Source organism: Apodemus sylvaticus, chromosome 3 (genome assembly GCF_947179515.1).
Source record: "Apodemus sylvaticus chromosome 3, mApoSyl1.1, whole genome shotgun sequence".
Lineage (NCBI taxonomy): Eukaryota > Metazoa > Chordata > Mammalia > Rodentia > Muridae > Apodemus > Apodemus sylvaticus.
The window spans coordinates 139307939-139333735 of NC_067474.1; the positions used below are offsets into that span (position 1 = coordinate 139307939).

Below are 25797 nucleotides of genomic sequence, written 5' to 3' on the forward strand. Positions count from 1 at the left end.
GTCTTTCCTGCCAACGTCTTATTAGACATTTTTTTTTTAGCAGTAGACACTGACTTTCATCAGACATCTTCCTGAATTTTGCAAGTGAATCGTATTTTCATCTCCTTTGAACTATTGATGTGGTGGAATGGGATTCATGGATTCCTTTATATTGAGCTGGTCTTGCATTCCTGAAATAAAACTCTGTGGTCATGGTATGTTAGCCTTGTAATATTCTGGTAGGTTCTACTTGCCAAAGCTCTATTAAGCATTTTCATAACAGTATTAAGTTGGTAATCTTATTTGGGCCTGTCAGATTTTGTTAGCAGGAATTTGCTAGTTGGGTAAAATGTATACTTTTTGCACATGGAAATTGCCTAGGATCTTATTGAACACCGGGGTGAGAGGACCTTGTCTGTAAAACCTGAGCGGAGCATCAGTGCTCTCTCCCCGTCCCTCCTCCCACACACAGCTCTGTGTCTCTCACAGGAGGAATCTTTGAGTATGCGGACGGTCCCAACGCCCAGGTCATGAACGCTGAGGAGCACGCCTTTCGATTTTCTGCCAACATCATCAACAGGAACAGGACTCTGCTGCCCAACACGACCCTGACTTACGACATTCAGAGGATTCACTTCCATGACAGTTTTGAGGCCACCAAGAAGGGTGAGTGAGCAGATCTTCACTGTGCAGGTGTGGGGGAGCCTTTCCCACGTGTACCAATCCCCCAGGAGTAGGGGTGGGGTCTGTAAGGAAGTCCCAGGCTAGCCAGGCAGGTGCTGTAGCTTGTAATGACACAGCAATCAGGCAGCAGAGGGAAGATCCTGAGCTCCAGGGCACCCTGGACTATATAGCAAATACAAGGTCAGCCTGAGCTACACAGGGAGACACCAGGAGACTATGAGGGGAGGGAGAGGGGGTTGCAATTGCCTGAGAGGAGGACAACCAAGCTCTCCAGGACCTTTGAACCAAAGTGAACATTTTCAAACTTGATATTTCTCTTCCATTAGCTTTATCAATGGACAGATTTTAAAACTATGTATGGTTTAGGATGTGCCGTTTAGATACATGCGTGCCTTGTGGATTGCTGTAATTGGAGGACCTCACCCATCCACCACATCTAGCATTTATCTCTAGCATTTATCCTTTCCTTTGGGTAAGAACACTGAAAACACGTTCAGCCATTTCACACCATGCGACACATTATTATGAACCACAGTCACCTTGCTGTGGAACTTTCATTGACATCCAACTCAAGGAGCAGTAGGTAGCACACATATAAAGTAGAGACAGTATTAGCCCAAGAGCACGCCATCTGCCTGCCGTAAAAAGACTTTATGAGCACAGCGTGCCGCTTAGCGCCTACAGCAGGCTGACCCCAGAGCCTACAGATGAGCCTGGAAGTCTGACACATAAGTGTGTGCTTGCTGTTGTCTACAGAGCCACTAGAAAGTCCTGACTCACAAAGGCAAGCCATGGTGTGTCAGAGTTGTCCCTCACCTGAATCCTTAAAATATATATTAGACTAAACACAGAGATTCCCCACATCTTTGCTAATTAGCACACACATTTAAAAGAGGGTAATTCCATTGCCCATGGGTCTTCAAACACACAAAACAGTGACTGGCTTCTCAGTACCTGGGTGAACAGCCAGTTTCCAGTGTGCTACACAGCACACCCAAATGCACAATGGGTTTTTTTGTTACTATTTTTGTTGTTGTTCTGTTCTGTTTTGTTTTTTGTCTTTTTGTTTTTTCAAGATAGGGATTGTCTGTAGCCCTGGCTATCCTAGAACTCACCATGTAGACCAGGCTGGCCTCAAACTCACAGATCTGCCTGTCTTTGCCTTCTAAGTGCTGGGATTAAAGGGGTGCACTACCACTGCTTGGCTTGTTACTATCTTTTTTTTTTTTTTTTTTTTTTTTTGGATTTGGTTTTTCGAGACAGGGTTTCTCTGTGTAGCCCTGGCTGTCCTGGAACCCACTCCTTAGACCAGGCTGGCCTCGAACTCAGAAATCCGTCTGCCTCTGCCTCCCAGGTGCTGGGATTACAGGTGTGCGCCACCACCACCTGGCTGTTACTATCTTTTTTAAATTATTTATTTATTTGTGTGTGTGTGTGTGTGTATGAGTGTTTACCTGCATGTAGGCTTGAGCACCACATGCATGCAGTGCCTGCAGAATCCAGAAGAGGGTGTCAGATCCCCCTGGAAAGGGAGTTTGATTCTGTGAGTGCTGGGAACTGAGCCTGGCTCCTCTGCTGGAACAACTTTAATTGCTGAGCCATCTCTCTAGCCCCATTTTAGTGTCTTTTAAAAGACAGATCCTGTACACACACCTATTTGTGTGCTCATACACACAGTGAGCCGTCTAGGCTCATGGACTCTACAACCAGGGACCAAAAATACTCAGGGGAAGAGAAGAGAAAAGGAAAAAAAAAAAACAAAAAACAAAAAAAACCCCAGTTGCTTCTGTACTAAACATATATAGACTTTTCTGTGTCATTTTCCCTAAACAATAAGCACAGCGCCTATTTACATAGCATTTGCATTGCATTGTGGGATGAGGTGTCTTGGGACTATAGAGCATAAGGCACAGTGTGTGGAAGATCTATGCAAATACCAAGCAACTCTGCGCCAGGGACCCGGCATCTGCCAGTCTGCTATCTGCAGGGGTCCTGGAACCAATTCCCTGCAGATCCTGAGGGAGACTGCATATCTGAACTATATTTTTACATATATATTTAATTCAAATTCAACTTAAAGGCTTAGATAACTGGAAATAGCTTCCATAGAACCTTAGATTTCCATGTAACCATTTAAAGATCTCAAGTCTAAGGAATCTCATTTCCAAAATGACTAGGTCATCTTTTCCGAAATATGATATCATAGCCCATCAAAGCTCATATCACAATTTTTAGTTAAATCGTTGTATTTTAATGCACTTTCTCTTCTCCCTCACGTTATTGAAGGGGACATTCTCTTTGGATATTTGATCTATTCCTGGGGTACCTGAAGGGTCAGGGACTATAGTAACTGCTTAGTGAAGTGATTGTTGAATGAATTAATGAACCATGAGAACCTAAGAAACGTTGTCTAGGACCCCTGTAAACTGAGTTTAGGGATTGGCATCATCCATGTCTGTCCTGCTGACTGAGACTCAACCATCTCTCTAAAGAGTTTCTGATTTCTAAGCCATTTAATCTCCTGGGCTGCCAGGGGCAGAGAGGCCAGGATGTTACCTGTTCATGGCTCTGTTTTCTGAAGCCCCGCTATGGTTAGCTTTTGAGCGCAGAAAGTCTGCAGAGTGTGGCTGTAGAGCCAGACTGCCCAAGCTGGCTTCCCAGCAACTCCCACCTCAGCTGGGTTGGACAAAATGCCTCAGTTCCCTGTGATGTAAAATAGTGCCTTTGTTAAATGCCTAGGATTGTGTCTGACACACACACATACACACACACACACACACACACACACACACACAAGTGGGATTCTGCTCTGGGTACATTTGACTCCTCTTTTCCCCTCACTAGGCCATCAGGACAGGGTCTGGCTCCCACAAGGGCCTTCCCTGTTGTCCTCTTCACACCAGCATGCAAGCACACGCGCACACTACACACACAGACACGCGCACACATGCGTGCATGCATACACACATGCAGACACATACATGCACGAGTACACACATACACACACACACACACACTCGCACACACACATGTACACCTACCCACCCACACATACACACATACATGCATGCACTTACACACACACACACACACACACACACACACACCGTGTGCCTATGGTCTGCGGCTCCAAGGCGCTGAGCTCTTACATTTGACACTCATGAGCCTTACTCTACCCTAGCTAGCCTGGTCAGGAGCCCCGCCTCTCAGTACTGGTCTTTTTGTTTGTTCCCAGCATAAAGCAAAGGATCCATCTTCTTGCCGCATGCAAATGACTACATAGGATCAGCTCTATTCACAGAAACTTTAGGACTCAGCAAAGGCCAGAGTCACCTCAGAGGCCCTCACCGGTTCGAGCAGTCCAGAGGCTGTGCTGTCCGGCTAGTGACACTTTGCGATTGTGTGAAGGTGTGTGTGTGAAGATGGGTGTGTTTCTGTCTCTTCCACTAGACCACAGGCTCTGTTAATGTTTTGTCACTCTACTAAATAACCTAGTGCCCCAGTTTGCTTTATGTTGCTATGATAAAACATTGACCAAATCCAATTCGGAGGAAAGCCAAGGCAGAGATCAGAGGCAGGAGCTGGAGCAGAGACCAGGCTTACTGCCTTGCCTGTGCGCAGCCTGCTTTCTTGTATAACAGAGGACACCTGCCAGGAGTGACACACCCACAGTGGGCTGGCCCCTCTTACGTCGTCAACCACAACAGTCCTGTCTGATGGGGGCAGTTGTCATCTTACATCATCAATCAAGACAACAGGCCTGTCTGATGGGGGCAGTTGTCATCTTACATCGTCAACCACAACAGGCCTATCTGATGGGGGCAGTTCCACACTTGCCATTCCCTCCTCCCAGGTGTCCCTAGTTTAGGTTAAGTTGACAAAACTAACCAGCACACCTCTTGTGCACCTACACCCAGGGTGCCCAAAGCCATTACTAATGGTTTGATCTAATATACAAATGAGAGAAAAAGTATGAACTAATTCCTGGTATGCTAAACTCACTTTAGATTCCTCCTGATAATCTCAGTGGGAGACAACCTTCCTTCACCCTCTGCAGGTCACAGCCAAGACGTCAGGAAGTCTCGCTAAGGACCAAGAGCTACAATAGCAGGAAGCACTAGCCAGAGGGCTTCCTGGAGTAAGAGGTGTCTAAGCTGTGCTCTGAAGGATGGTTGGAAACAGCAAGGGCAGGGCAACGTGGAGAGCAAGGGGCATTTGCACCATAGCCAGTCTATGTACTCAGTCATCTTGGATGAGCATGTGCTGTGTGGGTGACAGGACTTAGGAATCACAGGCTGAGAAAGGCTGAGGTGGCCAGTCCCTGCTACTGTAGACTTCCATTCATCTTTACCGTGGTTGGAAATCTGGGCCCAGGCCTGGGAACTTCAGGAAATGATGCAGCAGAGGAGAGTACAACCTTGGCTTGGCCAGGGAGTACTCAGAAGAAACAAACCTGTCTAAGCCAGATCAAGACAGTGTCCCTGGCACCCAGATTAAGCCAAAGACTAGGAGAGCCCATCTAGGCCTCTGGGAGCCCGTATGGCTGTGCTACCAATGTGTGGCTGCCACTGCCGTGCACTGACTTGGCCCGGCCTCAGAGGTCACGGGGTCAGAATCACTCAGCATCGACATTTTGAACATCTCTCACTGTGTCTCACAGCACCCTGTGCCTGGCAGTCGTCTGTGTGCTTGGCTCTGGCAGCACTCCCCAGCCCTGTGCTCAGGGCTGCACTCCACCAGAGGAACCTTTGGAAACCTCACCTCACTCTCCACGAGCCCTTGGCTTGCTCCCACTAGGGAGTTACGAATGCAGCGTTTCTGTGAACAGCCCTGTGATTGTCTCCCAGGGCACGGGTACCCAGGTTTGTTGAGTTTGTTTTTAGGAGTTGAAGAATGGGGTCACTGTGTGTAGCCAGACAGTTTCATAGGTGGCTGCACAGACTTGCATTCCCACAGCAGTGCTCAAGGCCGGCAGGTGTTCTAACTCTGTGTGGGTGTACACGGAGGTCAGTTAGACTCTTTAAGATTTCGACCACTCGGCTGATTTGTGAAGTGGTTGTGTTATTGTGACTTTCTTTTATATTTAGCTGATGATTAGTCAGTGGAAGGACCTTCTAATGGGGACCTTCTGGTGGGCCTCAGCGCAGGAGGAAGGGACTGATTCAGCCAGAGCAGGTGGGGTTCTTGGCAGTAGGTTTACTGCTTTCGTGTCCCATTGTCCGTAAGACCTAACATGCTCCACTCTGCTAATCTGAATGTCGAATAAGTCATTTAGATATTCCTTTTTTCTTTTTTTAGAACCTTCCAGTGACCTTTTCAAAATTGAGTTGTTTGTCGTTTCCTTGTTGATTTAAAGGAGTTCTTTACATATTCTGATAAGAGTCATTTTGAGGCAGTGTGAATATATACATTTATATACGCATTATATTAATTACATGTGGGACTGTCTTTCATACTCTGTTAGCAGTTATATCTCATGAGAAGCATTAATTGTAGGAAGTCCGATTTATTAATAAGTCTCTTTGTGTGTTCTGGTTGAGAGGTCTCTGTCTATCCTAAAGACAGCTCTCCTGTTTTCTTCCAGGAGGTTCTGTGGTCGTGTCTTTCGTGATTGGCTCTCTGGTCTGTCTTAAGGGATTTTCTGTGTATGGTGAGATGTGACTGTTGAGATTTGTTTCTTGTGCACGAGGTTGGTAGGGTGGCCTCAGTATCACCACAGCAATGTTTGGATGTGCCTATACATCTGCCAAGCCTCATGCCAGATGGATGTATCTATTTACCCATTTTTTCTGCTAAAAACAAAAAGCTAAAGATGGACAAAGGGACCATCTACATGAGGCGGACAGATTGGCACATAATTAAACAATGGAATTTTAATCAGCCATAAAGGAACAGATTCATGTAGGAGTGGAGCCCCATGGTAGAGAGCTTGTCTGGCATGTACTGTGGGTTCCATCACACACACACACACACACACACACACCCTGGGTTCCATCATACACACATACACACACACACATACATGCACACACACGTGCCCTGGGTTCCATCATACACACACACACACACACACACACACACGCACACACACGCACACACACACACACACACACAGATGTAGGCAGGGGGTGCTTTAGTCTGTGGCACTCTCAGTTTTTCAAACCTATCAGGTAGCCTCCCGGTCCACAGCAACTCTGTCTGGTCCCCCAGGCAGCTCCTCAGCTAGGCCAGGTCCCCCTGAACACAGCATCTCTTCTCTTCCCAGGAGCTGCCCTCTCCTCTGGCCTGGATTTGTTTTGGTCTTTGATTTTTCAGGCTGCATTCCTTAGGATCTTTATCTGGACCCTTCCAAGAAGATGCACTTGGGCCTAATTCTGAGGAATCTAGTGATAATTAATTGTTTCTAGATGGAAGTTACCGCCACTGTTCCCTCCCACACCCTGAGCTGGATCCAGCCACCTTAAGTCACGTGGGGCAAGCGGACACAGCAACTCAAAACTTGGCACCTCCTACCTACCAGCTCTGGGTGAATTAGTCCTTCCTCCTGCTTGAGGCCCAGGAGGCCTTTCCTCCATTAAAAGGAACTTTCACTATTGCCTTTATTTTGAAATGTTTTGTGAAAAATTAAAAGAAGAGTATCTGCCAAGCAGGCTCGGAGCCAGCAGCCCAGAAAGCTCTGTGTTTCCTTCCAAGCCTGGCCAGAGCAGGCTGGAATCGACCCAGCACTCCCCAGACTCCTCTGCCTGTACTTATTCTCTGGGTGGCTCAATTCCTTTTAAGACACAAATTGATTGGGATAATTTCAGCTATAACTACAATTGCCATGGAAGGGGGGATGTATTCAGACTGGGGACTCCTACAATGACTGTGAACCATCGAGTTACTGTAAAGTGACCAGAAAATGGATTCAAAATTGAAGCCACAAATAATGTAATTACTGTAGTGTATGCACAGGACTGCCAGAGCAAGGTTGGCTGCTGCCCTGGAAACATCTGGAAGCAGAGCTGCTGTTGTTGCTGCCATAATAACCCCTGTCCTGGGCCTTGTTGATGGCAGAGTTCTTCCATCCTGGAAGATCCTCAGAGGGTGGACGAAACATGGAGGGACTAGAAAACAGATGTAGAGATGGGACAAGGAGAAAGAAGAAGTGGAGATCAGGAATGAGGATCTGAAGGACCTCATTGGAGAGAAATGGAGCCCACGTAGCTCTAGACCCTGCACCGTTGGGAGAATGGAGTCCAGTGTGGACATTGCTATCATCTTCCACCACCACAGACAGCAGTACCATAATTCTTGTCATCTCTGTCCATGCTGTCACCTCCATCCCTGCCTCCGTTGCCATCATCTCCATCATTGCTATGGCAACATCTTCATCTACTGGTACTGTGGTCCACAGTGCTCCTATCCCATTGGTGCTATGGTTCAGCATCAGTATCTCAACCCTATCTTCTGCGTCATATACTTTGTGTCTGCTGTCCCGTCTCAGTCAAACATGATGCTCAGCTCTTGGTCCAGGTTAGGAGCATCACAAAAGGTACATATTGTAAAGATGAAAGATATGCTGCATCCTTGGTGGCCTGTTTCAAGGTCAGAGCAAAGTGGAGACCTATGAGGACAATTTTTTTTTTTTGGAGCAGTGCAGGGAAATGATACAAGTCATTCCATCAAGTCTTCAGTCTGAACATCCTAGCAAGGGTGTCTATCCTTTAAAAATAATTATCAACATTGGGGGAGTGGCTATGTGCATGTGTGCACACATCCTTGTGCATGCATGTGTGTAAAAGAGGGAGGATGGGATGGGGACCGCTGCATGCATCACGGTAGAAGGAAAAGACAGACTTTGTTTAACAATGTGCCAGCCTTCCTAATGCTTCAGTATTTAGTCTTGGAGGCCTTGTTTTGTGGATATTTAAAGCAAAGTCTCCGTGGGGTATAGTGCTTAGGTGGTGTGGGGATTTGAGTTGCTATTAAAGGCTGGGCAGTGATGGCTTCCCTAATTAGACCTGCAGATGCAGACACCTGGGGAAAAGAAGAGAGCCAGATGGACGGCTGAGGGAATGAATGTGTGTTCTCACCGTGCTTGGGGACTGTCCTGGAAGGCAGCAGCACTATACGGCTGTGAGGGAGACAGACAACGGTGGGAGATGGAGTAAGGTAGTAGCTCTGGTCATAGGAACAGGCATGAAGAAAAGTTGCAGTCAGAAGGTCTTCTAGGACCACACAGAAAGGTTCATTTTGCCTGCTAAAATGCTGAGGAGATGACAGGGAGGGTGGCTGGCATCTCATGCAGGAAAATGGTAGTGGTGCCTTGACTCAGGTGGGCATGGTAGGGTGGATCTATACCTGCTTGGCCTCTGGGTACATCTGTTGTTTTAATTAAGTTAATAGATGTGGGAAGACACAGTCCACTTTGGGTGGCCCCACTCCCTAGGCAGAGGCTCCTAAACTGTATCAGAGCAGAGACATTGAACTGAGCGCAGGTGAACATGAATGTACTCATTTCTCTCAGCTCTTGACTCTGGATGCGGTGTGATGAGTAGCTGTTTGAAGCCACTGCTATGATTTCCCCTCTTCGGTAAACCTGCAACTTGGAACTGTGAGCTGAAATAAACCCTTTCTCTCCTGCATTGCTTTTAGGATGTTTTATCACAGCAATGGAAATTAAAATGGAACAGAGGTTTAAGAGGCATCTTAAACCTCTCAGATAATAACACTGAAAGAAAAGGGAGATGTTCATATCAGATCTTAGGGAGCAGGCCAGGACAGAAGGCAGAAGCTGGAGTCCCCAGTCAGTAGTTGTTTGCTTCCTGTTTGTCTGGAAGCTGGGATGCCACTTGCAAAGACATCATGGTGGAGTAGTGCGGCTCCTGGACTGGTGTGCTCCACAATTGGAGCACACAATTGTCTCTTCTTACTTCCTGGTGTCAGATGGAGGAGAGCCTATTACAGCTCCATTGCTCAGATGAGGAAACTGAGACTTCATGAGTTGTCCCCCTCCCCCCCACCCCCCTGCAAGGTTCCTCTGGCTCTTTTCCCCATGTGTTTATGCGAATATCAAAATCGCTGCCCATTCCCAGTGCACATAGCACCCAGTGCACATAGCACTTCACTGACCCCGTGTCACCTTCCTCTGTTGTAGCCTGTGACCAGTTGGCGCTGGGTGTTGTCGCCATCTTTGGGCCATCCCAGGGCTCCTGCACCAATGCAGTCCAGTCCATCTGCAATGCCTTGGAGGTACCCCACATCCAACTGCGCTGGAAACATCACCCCCTGGACAACAAGGATACCTTCTATGTGAACCTCTACCCTGACTACGCTTCTCTCAGCCACGCCATCCTCGACTTGGTCCAGTCCCTCAAGTGGCGGTCAGCCACCGTGGTCTATGATGACAGTACAGGTGGGTGGCTAGACCTGCCAAGGCTGGGGGGAAGGGTGAGGTTGAGGGAGCAGAGCCCCAAGATTAGGCTTGTCAGCTTGCCTAGCAGGACTGCCTCTGAGGAGAGGGTTCCACAGCAGCCAGTTACACTGACGCTTGCCCCCTAGGGTCTCTCATGCCCTTCCCCCACAGCAGCCGCAGCACACACACCTTATTCAGCCCCAGCCTGGCTCACACCTGACTCTCCCCTCCCCAGCATGCCTACATCATCTTCTGCAGCAGAGTACAGAGACCTGTGATTGGAGCATGCCTAGCATTGACCTGGACTCACACGTCCATGGCCACCCACCCGCCCACACTCCTACACCCTTACCCTCTCCCCTGCAGGAGGCATGTCCGTATTCTCATTCACAGTTTGCTCACAGTGTGGTCCGACTGTGTCTGTGCTGCGTGTAAATCCCAGGTCTCCCGCCTGCTGGCCGGGTTGCCAGTCTGTGTCCTCAGCTCCTCATGGGGAAGCTATGGAATAGAGAGGGGAGAGCGCATATAGAACCTGGATGGAAGTCAGGGCAAGGTTAGCTACCGATCCTGCCAACACCTGCAGGCAGGACCCTCCCCCTCTCCCCTTCCCCATTTCTTTACCTTCCCTCTGACACTCCTGCTCATGTGTAACCGTGCTTATAAACCCGCGTCCTGTCTCCTGACATGACTGCTGGCCCAGCTAAGGCAGGCCTGGACAAATGGGCTCCAGGCTGGAGTCTCATCCTCCACTGAGAAGGAAGGAAAGCCAGTGCTGGACTCCCTCCCTCCCCTTTACCTTGTTCCTTTCCCCCTGTCCTTCCCCTCCCTCCCCTTTACCTTGTTCCCTTCCCCCTGTCCTTCCCCTCCCTCCCCTTTATCCTCCCCCCCTTCACCTTCCCCTCTTTAGTATCCTGTTTTACCCTCTGCTTCCCAAGTCCTGGGGCCCTTGGAGTGGGCCTAGAACAGATAGCCACTAAGGGATCCAGCCAGCATTCTAGGTCTTTCCTTTGGACCTCGTGATCTGTGACACATCCGCAGCCATTGTCTTGGCTGAACGTGCATTCTAGGTGACCGCAGGGAGGGTCAGGAGAGGATGGGAGAGGAGAGCCACCAGCAGAGCCGCCTTCATCTTCAGCCCACCCTCTCCTCCCTTAGGAGGTTCACTCTCTGAAGTCAGAGCAGGCAGAATTCCCGATGGATGTGTGCGTGCGTGCGTGCGTGCGTGCGTGCACGGGAGAGATGGCAGTGGGTGCCAGGAGTCAAGCAGTGTCAGCATTTCATTTTACAAATCTCTCAGTGACTCTATGAGGTGCAAATCAGAAGCACAACAACAGATTCAGCAAGGAAACAGACCCTGCCCACTGTCAGCAGCCAGTGTCACAGCCTGCACCATCCTGCAGGCCTGACTGAGCCCAAGGCCACTCACTGTGTTAGCCAGCACCGAGGTGGCTTCCCGATCTTTCTTTCCACGAAAGCCTTGAATCTCAAGACAATTCTTAGCCCAGCCCCTTCAGAGACAGTGACCTTGGTGAGTCATTTTAACCCATCTGGCCTGGCTCTCCCGTGTGTGTATCATGGAGAGATAGAGCATCCAGTCCCTAAAAGCCCTCCAGCACCCGCTACCTGCAGGTCCAAGTTCTTGATTAGCTCCTAATAGCAGCCAGGAGTAGCAGGATGGAAACCCACAGATCAGGATACTGTTTATCCATCGTAGAGTCTCCCGTAAACAGCTACAGACTTACGTGTTACTAACAGTTCTCAAGCCGGCCCCTCCCCTGAGATTCCAGCTGGAGGCTCTGTCACCACAGGGTGCTGCTCCAGTGTCCAGCCCCCTCTAACTTCTCTGCTGGGATCCTTTAATAACAGTTCCTCATGTTGTGGTGACCCCAACCATAAAATGATTTCGTTGCTACTTCAAATCCATAATGTTGTTACTGTTATGAATTGTAATGTAAATATCGGATATACAGGATGGATATCTGATAAGGTGACCCCTACAGGGGTAGCAGCCTACAGGTTGAGAACCTCTATACAAACATTTGCCTGTGAGCTCAGTTCTGCTTCCAGATTGTAGGTTCTCTGTGCCTCTAGGACTTAGCACAGGGGATTGATACAATATGGACATTTTAAAGCATTGGTTGAACTGACTTTGGGGTGAGCTGAAAATCATCTGAATTAAACTTTGATAAGTCTTGCAGTAAATGGTATAAGGGAGCAGATATGCAGACACCACTACCCTTATTTTTCCTTTGAGGAGTTAATGATATTTTGGAGAGCAGATGCCCTGCTGGAGGGCACTGGGAACGCTTGGCCGTCGGAGCTGAGAGTCAAATGACAAGAAGTCAGAGCTCCAGATACCCGGCTTGGGGGAGAGGTTTGTGTCCTTCACCAGCGTGTGCTGATTTACTAGAGAAGGGGAGAGATGTGCCCTGGACCTTGAAGATAGATGGACAGAAGGACAGAGTAGGGCATGCTGCGGCATGAGCAGAGGGGGTGGGGCAGCCTGGGGCAGCGGCCTGGGGCGGTGTGGGGCAGCCTGGAGCAGTGTGGGGCAGCTTAGGGCGGTCTGGGACGGTGTTTTAGAGATGCCAGTCTGTATGTGGAGGATGGGTGAGCAGGGGAAGCAGAACAGACAGGATTCACCTGGCTGTGCAGGTCTGACATCGGCCTCAGGCTTCAGGTTTTATGTTGTGTGTAACGGAGCACTGCTGAGTGCTGTCGAGCGTAGCCTTGGAGTAATGAAAGCGGAGTTTCATCAGACACCCCAGAGGGCGGCGTGTGAGGAGGGCTGGAAAGAGAGCTTTTAAAGCTGGGGGGCACGGATGGTCCCCAGAAGAACAACGGGGGCAGGCTTCATTTACTTCAAGGGATTGCTCGGAAGAAAATGTGGAGCAGAAGAGAGGAAACAGATGTGGACAGGATGGTAGAGTGGGGAGAGCCATTACCCAGGGTGCAGGGCCTCCAGGATGGGGTTGGGGGTGGGAGGGCAAAGCTTTGCAAAGAGATATGCTAAGACGACAGTCACCATGTTAGTGGCACTGCCCGGTTAAGCCCGGAGCTTCCTGCCTTTGAGCCCCGGCTCTACCCACAAATCCTTGTCACTTGATCTTCAGCTTCGATGGCCTGGAATTGCCAGCAGACGGAATCATTCCCTCCACTTTTTCTCTGAACAAGATGCTAATAATCAAACCTAGGGCCTTGGGCGCCCTAGGCCAGCACTTTACCACCGAGATACACGCGCAGTAACCCCGCTCTCTTGTGATTTGATTAACCATTCCAAAAAGAAAAAGTGGGGTGATCATGCCTTCCTTTCCTCATCTTCCCAGGGCCTGATATACTTTTTTTCTTACAGTGTTTCATTAGCATTTAATTCAGTTTGATTTTCAATTTGTCTCAGTTCAGTTCAGTTTAAAAAGTACTCAGAGCAGAGGCGATGAGAGACGGGGTTTGGTCAAGAAAACAATGGGTTCTAGGATTCAGAGCTGCCCTGAACAACACGGCGTTCAAAAATAGGTAGTGCGAAGCAGAAGCCCTCTAACCAACACATTTCACCAGGCTAGACCACCACCTGGTGGGAAGCACAGTGTGCTCAGCAAGCTCTGGCTATGTGTGTGACAGGGCTGTGTCCGTGGTTTAGCTGATGGGGCAACCCAGTTCAAATCTGTTTAAGCAGTCACCACTTTTTTGTTTTGTTTTGTTTTGTTTGTGGCTAGAGGGTGTGGACTGGGCATTTCTAAGGCTTATTTAGCAGCTTGACAAAATCAGAGCACTGGGTAAAGATTATTACACACTCTTGACCTCCTCCTCCTCCTTGGCACAATAGTGTTGCTGCAGCTCCAGACATCACTTCAGAGGCCAATACCCCAAGTGGGAAGAAGACAAAGGAATTTGTCTTAATGTGACTCATACCCCTCATCAACAGGCTAACTCTGCCTTTGCACCTTCTAGAAGACAGTCATTCAGCTCACAGAGCCCAGGCCCTGTCAGATGGGAGTGAGAGTGCCCCTGGCTGGCTCTGGGCAGTCGCGAGGACTGGCACATGTCCAGCCTTCTTTTGGCATGCCAGCCGGGGATGCATCTGTTAGGCCTTTCTATAATAAGCTGGGTAACAACACCCTCCCCCCAAATTCAACCTAAAACAACAATCATGTCTTTAGCTCCTGAGTCCACAAGGTCAGCGGCTTACTGGGCCTGGCCGGCTGCTCCTCGGGTTCAGCTAGCTTACTTGCCGGCCTGCTGGTAGCTCCAGGCCAGCCTTGGCTCTCTGCCTTGTGTTTCTGTGCTCCAGCAGCCTCACCCCGCCATTGTTGTCCTAACCATGGCCAAGGAGCAAGAGAATCAGCCAGTATGGGGTTCCGTCGTGCCTGCTAATATTGCACCGACCAAACCAAATGACAGGGTTGGGCCTGGTGGGCGGGCACTGCCCAGCTCCGTGCAAAGGGTTTGGATCCAGGGAGGGCTGAGGAGGTTGGCTCATCTATTTCACAGTAGTAGCCTCAAGGAGAGCGGCTGTGGGGGAGGTGACCTTTGAGCCTCGCCGTGTTTCCGGCTTCCAAATCCAGTCTGTGCCCAGACTCCTGCCAGGGCTGAAAGGAAAAGGCTTAGGGAGGGAAAGAGCCTTAGGGTAGAGAAAAAGGTCTCTGCTTAGAAGGCGAAACCCTGTTTCTCAAAACCCAATCCAATTTGTGGCCTGTTTCAAAATTAGGGGTGGCCCCTTAGCCTCCGTGACTCTCTGATTCCTTATCTATGCTGCCACATGAAGGCCCGAGCTCTGTGCCCCTCCCAGGCTCCGCACGGAGATGGTTAAATGGGGCCTGAGCACAGAAGTGCTTCGTAAGTGAAAAAACGCGCCGTTCCAACCACCGTGATTCAGTGTGGATATTCTGGGAGGGATTGATTAAGGAGACAGGCAGAAGAAAGCTCGGTCTCGGGCAAACACAGCCCGGTCCTCTGGAGGTGGGCCAGGAGGAGCCACAGTCTCCTCAGGGACTACACTGATGGGAGGAAGTCTGACATTTGTTGCTAGAGAATGTGGGTCGTTATGCATTACACGGGGTGATGTGCTTGGCTGACAAGCCAGCCCTGGTGACTTCCACCCCAGCATCGAACCTGTCCCTGTGCTCGTGATCTGGGTCTCCAGAGCTCACAGGCCTGGTAATGCTGAACAGGGTCAGAAAAAGGAGCAGGCAGGAGTGAGGTGGGCATGAAGGGCCTTCAGGTAACAGATCTGAGAGGCCAGCAGTAGCAGTTGGAAGATCCCAGAACTGCCGGAGAAGTTGAGCTTCTGGGTGAGACAGGGGTAGCTTATGGCCCCTCCTTGACTGAAGCCCACTGATCCCCTCCGTTAGGATGGTTTAGCTCAGAGGCCTGCTGAAACCAGAGTTCTTCCACCTGTGCATCCAGAACCCATGGAAGTTTGGGGGCTCTTCGAGAGGTTTGGTTTTCGGACCCAGGATGCTGGTAGAAGCAAACCCTCAGGAAAGGGAGAACTGGAAGGGCTCAGGCTGGGTCCTGGGGACTGTTTTGGAAACTGCGATTCCGGTAGAAACATTCTAGAGTTGAATATTAGAGTGGGGAGAGGCTGCCCAGATAGGAAACACTGTAACAGCTGAATACAAATTCAGTGCCTGTCAGCTTAAACCGATATGTATGTGGGCATGTCTGTGGTTCTTACGGGCAGCCTTTACGAAAACACTGACGGACAGTCTCATTTATAAGACTGTTTGGCCTAGAGGTTCACGTGCATGTCACCAGGACACACTTCCTCCTTCTCATCTTCTCTGACATCTGCCCTGATGGGTCTCGTCTCTGGTTACCTGTGGTGACCCCAGACATACACCTTCTTTATTTGCCTAAAGTAAGTACAGCTTTCTTACCTGGCACGAAATAATCACAGAACCACTGTGTCCTTTTTACCAGAGGATGTGTTGATTGGCCATGCTGGGGCCATGTGTTCGTTTCCTAGAGCTGGGATGGATCCTTCCTGAGTCGCATCAACTTGGAGTTTGGGGGGGGGGCACATCTCCCATTTATTTACCCCAAGGAAAATGGGGTACGAGAGTGGGGGATGGGACACGGGTGTGTGAACAGCGTGCAGCCACTGAGCCTGAACTGAGGGCACGAGGCAGGGAAGGAGCGCCTTCCTTCCGTGGCCCTGGGGGGTGGGGGGAGCAGCGGGGAGAGCAGCAAGCAGCCTCCCTCCCAGAATCCACAGAGGAGTCAGCAAGAATGGAGCTTGAAATAGGGAAGGAAATGGACTTAATTAGACCTAAGCAAGCCATTTGTCTCAGGAAGTGGCATTCCGTTTTCCCTGGAAGTCCACAGATTAAGTGGTTTTACAAAATGCCAAGGTGGAGGATAGATTTTTTTTTTCTGATGTGGGGAGAGGAAAACAGTAAGTCTATCCAATTACAAAACTGTTGTTTGAGTACTCCCTAAGTGTCCAGGCCCTGGGCCAGGTGCTGTGGGCCTCTAGTCCCAGCAGATTGAGGGGGGATGGAGGCCAGGCCAGGCAGCTAAAGGGAGAGCCCCTAAGCTGGTGTGGATATGGGGGTTGTTTGAGGGTAGAGAATTGTTTCTGAGCAGAGCAAACAAGGAAGGCTTCAGGGAGGCATCTGAGGTGATGCCTGAGATGGTCCACGCACGCACGCACGTACATGTGTGTCTTCTGTGTCCCGGGCCTCTCAGGTCTCATCCGCCTGCAGGAACTCATCATGGCGCCATCAAGGTACAACATTCGCCTGAAGATTCGCCAGCTCCCCATCGACTCGGATGACTCGCGCCCCTTGCTCAAGGAGATGAAGCGGGGCCGGGAGTTCCGAATCATCTTTGACTGCAGCCACACCATGGCAGCCCAGATCCTCAAGCAGGTAGGTGGACGAGCACTATCCAAGCTGTGGGGTTCCGGTGGGGACCTGCCGTGGCTCTACCTCCCTTTCCCCCAGGACAGATAAAGAGCGTGACCTCAGGAAGCATCCTAGCTGTCTCCCTTGAGGGCCACTGTGACTAAGTGCTTCCGTTGTACGACAGTAGGAGGGTCGTTTTACTCCAGTTGTGTTAAAGATGTATAATCTGCCCCATGCCATACTTGAGTATTCAGACTTCCCCAGCATAAACACTGTCTTCTGTTCCAAGCAGAGGCGTGATCATGGGGTGCACGGGGTATAGGAAGGGCCTTGGCTTCTCAGCAGCGCAGTCCCCAGGTGCCTCGCTGTCTCTCCCGGTGACTAATTCCCCGTGGCCACGGCACTTGCTGCCACTCTTGGTGACTGGGAGACTGCTCTTTAAACAATGTGCTGAGCTTTGCAGTGATGGCAGAAGAAGAGGGTAGTTCCTCATCCTGGATGGTCCACTGGCATCAAAAGCAAAAGGGTCATGAGTTCAAGGGTAGCCTGGGCTATGTAGTGATGCGCGGTGTTAAGAGAGGTGCATAGAGTGTCTGTGTCCCAGGGAAACAGCTCAATTGGTAGAATGCTTACCTAAAATACAGGAGGACCTAGGTTCAATCCCCTGCACCACATAACCCATGTATGGTGGCACATGCCTGTAATCCCAGCAGTCAAAGGTAAAGGCAGAAGACTCAGAAATTCAATGTCATCTTTAGTTGTACAAGTTCAAGACCAGTAGAATACATGACATCCTGCCTAAGGGGTAGGAGGAAATTTTTCCTATTGCCCTGCCTGTCCTCTTCCATGTTATATGAGGGAGTCACCGCCACCACTTCCTCTGAACAGATTTCATTCATAATCTCACCTCAGACAGCTCTGGGGGCATCAGCAAGACAGGGCAACAGAGATTCTTGCACAGAGCTGGCGCTGGACCTGAAGAGACCCTCCAGTCCCTGTGGAGGATCCCCACGCAGAAGTCATGTAACCTGCATTGTCCTGGGGTTCCCCCTCTCTCCCCGTCATGTGTGACAGAATGACAGTCAGAACATTGCCTTACCTAAGAGTCACTCAGCAGGTGTCTGTCCCTCCTCGGTGACCCTGAAAGCAGGGCCTTATTATTACAGACAGTTGTCAAGTGAAGAGACCAGGGCTGAAGGGAGAACAGCGGGCCCGAGGTCATCCCGCTAGGAGTTCAGATTAGCCCCAGGTCTGTCTGACTGGAAAAATCTAGAGTTAGAAGAGGACCGGGACTGAGCTAAAAGTGGATTAGAAGAAGCCGAGGCCTTTCCTGGCTGCTGGCCTCCTTCCAGCCCTCCCATCATGACGAGGGTGACAGAAAACATGCAGCAGTTCAAGGTATATTTGACCCTGTGACATTTTCCTCCAGAGCCCTTGGTGGGCCCTGCTTCTGGAGGAACTCTGTAGAAAATGCATTACGGTCATTAGTGTTATAGATTACAGGCTTCTAATAAAACACACAAGATACATCACACAGAGACCTCATGCCGCTGCGTAAGAACCCCAGAGGACTGTGTGCTATGTCATGGGGCCTGACGGGGTCAGGGAAGCATGCAGGTCTCATTGCTCCTGGGGGACACTCATGCTGGGGACATCCCTCTCAATCCCAGCTGGCTAACTCGGGCAGTTCAACCATACAGAGCCAGGCTCTCAAGGCAGCCCAAGCGTCTGTCTGAGTAATGACAGGCCCAGAGATACTGACTGAAAATCCAGACAGCGGGGAGTCTCCCCACTAGCCTGCAGAACTGGGGACTTTTGGAGAAAGTGGCCCCAAACTCCACACTGAAAACTCCCCGCCCCTGGGTGATTTTTTCTATACATTGGGATAGGAACCTGTTGCTGTCTGCCAGGCGGACCACGTCCTACCCGAAGTGTCACCCTAACTCTGAGCAGATAATCTCACACAGCCCACAGCCTGTCCTGTGCCCCCAACTCCCGTAGTGAATGGATGGCTCCCAGGGGCTTCCATGCTGCTGACTGACACTCTGCTTCTCCACAGGCCATGGCCATGGGCATGATGACGGAATACTACCACTTCATCTTCACCACTCTGGTAATGTACCTCCGGGTCCTGCAAGGAAGAAGGGTGGGACCTCCTTGCAGGAAGGTTACTTGAGCTGGGTCTGGACCAGCCTGCTGTGGATAGGTGCTATAGTTGGAAGAGAGCCAAGCCTTCTTAAGACTCTAGGTGTCGCTCCAGGTGAGGCTACAACGAATCTTCCCGGCCTCCTTTGAAAAAGCTCTGGGCGTGGTCCCGGAGACAGAGAGAACAGCTTCTCTGTGGACTAGTGTAAGGGGCCCTGGGTAAGTCACCAACCCTCCATGCCTCAGTTTCTTCCTCTGCAAAAATGGGCTTCGACCTTGGGAGGCTTGGTAAGCTGATCAGGCCCAGGGGAGAGAGCAGAGCTTGGTTGGTGTGGAGCTGGGGAGAGCGGCCATTGCCACCCCTCAGACTGCCCTCCCACCCACGTCTGTCAAAGGCCCCTCAGCATACCCAGAATGACCGCCTAGGATCCTGCACTATCCACGCTAACGTCAGCCCCTTGCAGTCACTGGGACCAGCCCACCTGCTGGCTCCAGATGGGTCCCATCCAAACTCTGAGAACAGTTAAGGCCATTTAAACCCATTAGAATAATTAGTTGTGGTCTGAGATCAGCAGAATTATGGCATCCTGTGACAAAGAGGGCACCAGCGTGGAGCTGCCTAGCCTGGAAGCCAGCCACACCCTCCCTCCCTGCCATTCCCCCTTTGAGGTCCTGTAGTCCCCACCCCTGAAGCCCTACCATCTTCTAGATGATTTGTTTGGTATAGAACACCGGTGGGTCACCATTCTTCACCCAGCATCTGAACCTGGCTGGTGATTCTACCTTCCTCTTCATATCTGGCTTTGATACAGCTGGCTTGTGACCTCAATTGACAGCACAAAGAGATACTGGGAATCGTGGGGCTGGCAGAAGATGGGATGTTTGAGGTGGGATTTCTAGAAAAGCAGGTGTGTGAGCTAGGCCTGGAAGGCTTAATAGGATAGTTAGGGGAAAGAGGAAGGGTATTCCACACAGAAGGAAGGAAAACAGTAAGCAAAGGCCAAAGCACAGGTTAGTTCTTCAGTGACGTGTTAGAGTTGGCTCACTCTGGAGCTGGAGACCCAGCCATGTGCTCCCAGCTCCATGTTGTATTCTTAGCTTGCACTCAGCCACTGTCAGATTTATACCACAGCAGCAGGCCACTGCTGCCAGCGAGGGTTCCTCTCCAGCACAGTATAGTCACCATAACTCCCTGATTGTCACACAGTCCCCGTTCACGACACTGTGCCCATGCAGAGCTGTCAGGGCCACCTTGCCCATTTTGCTGGCTCCGAATCAGACCTAGGCACCTGATGGAAGTACCTTGGGGCAACAGGGACTGAGGGCTGAGACCAGACACTTTCTCCCTAAGGACTCCCACCTCACCTCAGTCACTTTCTGCCATTCTTTGTCCTAGACAGTTACCAGGGCCTTAGGACAAGGAGCTCCATTCCTATCGGGGCTCCAGACCAAGACTAGAGAAGACAGCATCATGGTACCCCTCTACCTTGTGCCTTCTGCAGCAATGCTATTGTCCACGGATGTCAAGATCAACAGTCTCAGAAAAAACATTCTAGCACCCCAGGCCTCTTGTCCAGCTCCATGCAGTGCCCCATGCATCCTAGACCTTGCTTCCCTAATCACTGACCCATCAGTCACCAACAAATGCTGAGCTCTCTGGCTCTGAGCTGGGAGGATGGACAGAGATGGGCCTGACCCGACACAAAGCTCACACACAAGGTCTGAAACTTCCTTCTGTGAGCAGGGCTATCTGTGGAGCCCACGGAGTGCCTGACCCCCAGCAGGTGCTCTATGATGCCTGAGTGGGAGATGGGTGGATGAATGGCCACCATACAAACTAGGCTGTAATCATCAAGATCAGTTCTCATCATCAGTGGTGACAGGCAGCTAAGATCATGAACTCCAGTGTGTCTGATTGGGATGAAGATGCTTCGTTTCAGGGGAAGGAGGGGGAGATGGCTCAGTGGTTAAGAGCGCTTGCTGCTCAAGCGTGAGAACCGAGTTCAAATCCGCAGAACTCATGTAAAAAAGCTGGGTGTGGCTGCACACACAGTTTCAGCCCCAGCGGTTGGAGGCAGGAGATTGCTGGGGCTTCCTGGCTCCGTGTTCAGTGAGAGACCCTGTCTCAAGGGAATAAGATGGAGAGCAGTAGATCAGAACACTCAACGCCTTCTTTTGGTCTCTGCACAGACGTGTGTGTGTGTGTGTGTGTGTGTGTGTGTGTGTGTGTGTGTGTGTGTGTGTGTATGTGTGTGTGTGTGTATACTATATACACCGTATACATACCTCCTACACACCAACAAGATGCTTCTGTTACTTAGACAAGGTTCCCCCCTTTTCTGCCTCAAGCCTGTATCTGTGAACATTGACAGTAGTGATGTCCCTTGATAAGGGTGAGTGTCCAGAGCATGGAGAGTGGGAGATGCGTGAAGCAACACTTGGGACTTACAACCACGTAAGAGTCAAATCGACTCATTAAGCACTTCCTGCTTCTGCTTCCTGTGTGTTCTCCATCCCTCAAAACAAATCTCAAGGGAGCTGTGACTCTCCCATGTCCCAGAAAAAAATGGAAACCAAGGCTCAGAGAGATGACTCAGCAACAGGCAGGCAGCAGGGACTTTCCCCAGCCCAAGCTTTCCAGCTGCCAAGCCCTCTGCCGACAGCTGTCACCACAGAGTCCCTAGCCTCCTCTGGCAGGTAGACTCTTCATGATGTCTGGCCATTACGGTCCAGCATGGTGATTGACACTAATGGGGTAAACAGCACTTCACAAATCCCAGCAGCGCCCGTACTTAAGGCCTTGCCTGCATCCTCTGATTTCCCCTTCCAGGCCGCCAGGGGAGAGTGTGCTATCTGCGCCACACCAAATGATGGAAAAATGGCATCTGGGACATCACATGACTTGCCCAGAATCTCAGAACGGATCAGTGACAGAGGCTGAGGCTCTCACTCTGAGTCTTGCCCCATGCCTGCTCCAGGGCACTGTTCCTCCTCCCAGCCCTTTCTGAGCATAGGAGACCAGGCCCTTCCAGGGATATGTGGCCTCCACAGAGCAAGCTGACCGCCTTATGGGGGGAATGTATGACGGGCATCTTCCACACAATCCCCAGACTCTGCCCCCATGTGTCTGGGTCCTCTACCCCGATCACAGCCTGTTGCCAGCCTCAGGGTCTCCCTTCCAGCCCTGTTGGCTCAGGGCTCAACCTCGTGACTCTTCCTTTCCATGCCCATTGGCCAGTGGTGACTCTATTGGGAAGGGCAATGGTATTTGGCATTTATCTTAGGAAATGCACATCATCAACCTTTCCCCTCGAAAAATTTCTCCAAAGTCGCTTCTCCCACGCAGAAGACATTTTAATTACTCCAGCTGCCATTATCGATGTCAGGCAGCTTTGAGCCATTCCCAGATAACCCTGTGCTAATCAGCCCCAGCTGAGCCCCTGGTGCATGTCATGTGTAGGTAAGAGCCTGAAGGTGAAAAAAAAAAAAGAGGGAGAGAATTATAATAAATTAATAGATAAGCAATCACAATTAATGCCACTTCCCGGCAATAACAGTTACATCATGGGAAAGATATTTTCATCTGTCGTTCCTTGAGGCCATGTTTCCCGAGCTCCGGCTTCTTCCCATTCAGACCCATGGGGTGCTAATGAATTAGTCTATTATGTTATGCTGAATGTTTCTAAAAGGTCCCCAGTCGACAGTGAATTCAGTGTGTCAACATTTGGCATCGGAAACGCAACTTTTTGCCAAGCTGCAGAGTTGCCCACAGTTCACCGTGTTGAGCACTTAGGGTCTTGGCCCGGGGCAGTTTGAACAAAAAAACACGAAAACAAGAGCTGGACAAAGAAGCCTCTTCTCTAGTTCCTCCATATCACTGTCCTCATACCACAGGGATGGGGGTGCCCTGTGCCTCTGGGCATAGGAAATGTCATAGAGAAGCCCAGACAGGAGACAGACATGGAGGGAGTGACCCCATGTCCTGCCACCCGTTAGAACTTAGATCTAGACGCTCGTGATACTTGTTTTGGATACTTTGTATACTTGTTCTGTGGCTTGTGGCAGTATTTTGGGGGTCTCTAGGACCTTAGGAGATAGGGCCCGCTGCTGTAACTAAGTCCTTCAGAGTCACGCACAGGCCCTGTTTCCTGCCACGCTCCCAGCTTCCACCTTCCCGGTCCACCATGGTCTGAACACTTGTTTCAACATATTCCCACCTCTCCAGAGTCAACAGCTTTCCCTCCGTTCCCCTGACTATGATGGGATCCAAGTGTCTGAAACCGGAAGCTAGAATACACCTTGATTTCCTTGAGCTGGTCTGTTAGGGATTTTGTCATAGCCATGGAACTAAAAAAGTACCACCTCACCCCTACCCCTGGTTGGCCCTGGGGAGCACTGCTGCAGCTAGGGACCAGGGAGAGCAGCTTCACTAGCACGTGAGCCTCCCCACCAGTGCTTCTCCACTGTGCCAATGCTGCGACCCTTCAGTACAGGTCCTCGTGATGTGGTGAGCCCCAACCATAGAATGATCTCACTGCTACATCGGAACTGTTATTTTGCTACTGTTTGAATTGTAATGTAAATATCTGATCTACACAGTTTCTGATATGCTACCCCAAGGGGGTCTCAGCCCACAGGCTGAGGACCACTGCTCCCTACCAAAGCAGAGGTAGTATCCTTCACACTGAGTCAGGCTGGCCTGTGGGCCCAGGTAAACTGAGTCAGGGGCCCTGGGAAGGCTACAGTTTGAGCCTCTGTCGAGTCTTGGCAGAGCCTCGCGCTGAGGTGCGTGGGCCTTCCTTAGGGGCTCTTAGGCCTAGGCCTAGAAGCAGACTTCCATCAGCGGCTCACCCTCCTTCCCAGGCAAGTCACCAACCTACTCCAGCTCACATCCTCACAGAGAGCCTCCTTCATGGAGGAGGTAAACACTGAAACTCTCAGGAAGTTACTAGCCTGGCTGATGCCTCTTCTTTTTTTATTATTTTTATTTATTATTTTTAAAGATTTATTTATTATATGTAAGTACACTGTAGCTGTCTTCAGATACTTTTTTCTTCTCTCTCTGGCCTGGCTTGCTCCAGCCCAAAGATTTCTTTCTTTATTATATGTAAGTACACTGTAGCTATCTTCAGACACCCCAGAAGAGGGTATCAGATCTCCTTACGGAGAGCCCTGAGCCACCATGTGGGTGCTGGGATTTGAACTCAGGACCTTCAGAAGAACAGTCAGGGCTCTTAACCGCTGAGCCATCTCTCCAGCCCCTGATCCTTCTTTCCACAAGAGTTGAGTCAAGAATGCTTAGGAGTTCATAAGAATGTCAGACCCCAGACCTTAACAGTCGCCACCTGTTTGGAAGAAAGCCTGTAGTCCCAGTACCCGAGCTGGATCATTGATAGACTTGTGTGTGTGTGTAAGGAAGCAATCAAGGGGCACTTCCGGGAAGAAGTGCCACTTGTCTGAGTCTAAGGGAACAGACTTTGTGCCACCCCTGTCCAGTGGCTGGGATGTGTACGAAAGCACCCGGCGTAGCATGAGAAGCTCGGAGAGGTGGGGCAGGGGAGGTGGTTCAGCCTTGGTGGAGGGAAAATTGGGGACAGTGGCGGGAAAGAGCAAGATGCAGAGGTAGAGCTTCTGAGCAGGTGATGCGACGGAGGCTGTAGTCCCAGCAAGCCACAAGCAGCAAGAGTTCCTCTAGGCTGTGGAGTCTGGGAATGTGGCACTGGCCCCCACTGAGGACCTTAGTTTTCCTCATAGCATGGTGGGTGAGCCAGCAGACAGGGGCTGGACCAGGAAGTTGACCAAATTCTTGCGGAAGCCTTCCTCACCTGCCTGACCCACTGCCTCTTGAAGTGTTGCTGAGGGCAGAGCCCCGCCCCCACCCCTGAGCTCTTTGCTTACATAAAATGAGTAAGAAGTTAGTATGAAAGTTAAAATGGCATGATGGTCCTCAGACTCACTCTCCACTGAGATTGGACTGTTGACACCGGACATCCTCTGGCCAACTTAGTGTTGGCTCCCTTCCCTACATCCTCTGCTCCTACCCAGCTTCCTTCCCATCCTAAACATTGGCCTAGAAGCAAGGCCTTATAGTGAGGTGTCCCTTGGTATTCATAGGATTCACAGCAGCGGGGGCACAGGGCGTGGCTCCAGGACCCCCTTGGATAGTAACATCTATAGATGCTTGTCACTCTTAGGGTTTCTATTGCTGTGAGGAAACACCATGACCCAAAGCAACTTGGGGCGGAAAGGATTTTTTTTCACTTCCTTTTTCACATGGATGAAGTCAGTTTAACAACCCAAGCAGGGCAGGAACCTGGAGGCAGGCGCTGATGCAGAGGCCGTGGAGGGGTGCTGCTCTCTGGCTTTTTTTTTTCTCTCATGGCTTATTCGGTCTGCTTTCTTATAGAACCCAGGACCACCTGTCCAGGGGTGGCGCCACTCACTGGGCTGGGCCCTCCCCATCAATCATGAATCAGGACAGTATCCCACAGACTTGCATTTTCTCAATTGTTGCTCCTTCTTCTCAGATATTTCTAGCTTGTGTCAAGGTGACATAAAAACAGACAGCACAATGCTCAAGTCTCTTGTAGAAAATTGCATCGTATTTACATATTACTAATCTATGCTCTTATCCTCCTTAAATCAGCTCTAGATATTATCTTACAGTACACAGTACGATGCAAATGCTGTGTAGTTTATTGTTTTGGAACTATGGTGAGAAAGAAAGTCTGAATATTTAATATACAT

At 50.3% G+C, this 25797-nt stretch overlaps 1 protein-coding gene across 1 annotated transcript in view; it reads left to right on the forward strand.

The window, feature by feature from the left end:
- Positions 1 to 25797, forward strand: part of Grik3 (glutamate ionotropic receptor kainate type subunit 3) — a 216048-nt gene that overhangs the window by 131957 nt on the left and 58294 nt on the right. The window contains exons 2-5 of the mRNA XM_052177323.1: positions 469 to 645; positions 9803 to 10060; positions 16748 to 16929; positions 18965 to 19018. Of these exons, the coding sequence (XP_052033283.1) occupies positions 469 to 645; positions 9803 to 10060; positions 16748 to 16929; positions 18965 to 19018 (671 nt within the window). The remainder of the gene's footprint in view (positions 1 to 468; positions 646 to 9802; positions 10061 to 16747; positions 16930 to 18964; positions 19019 to 25797) is intronic.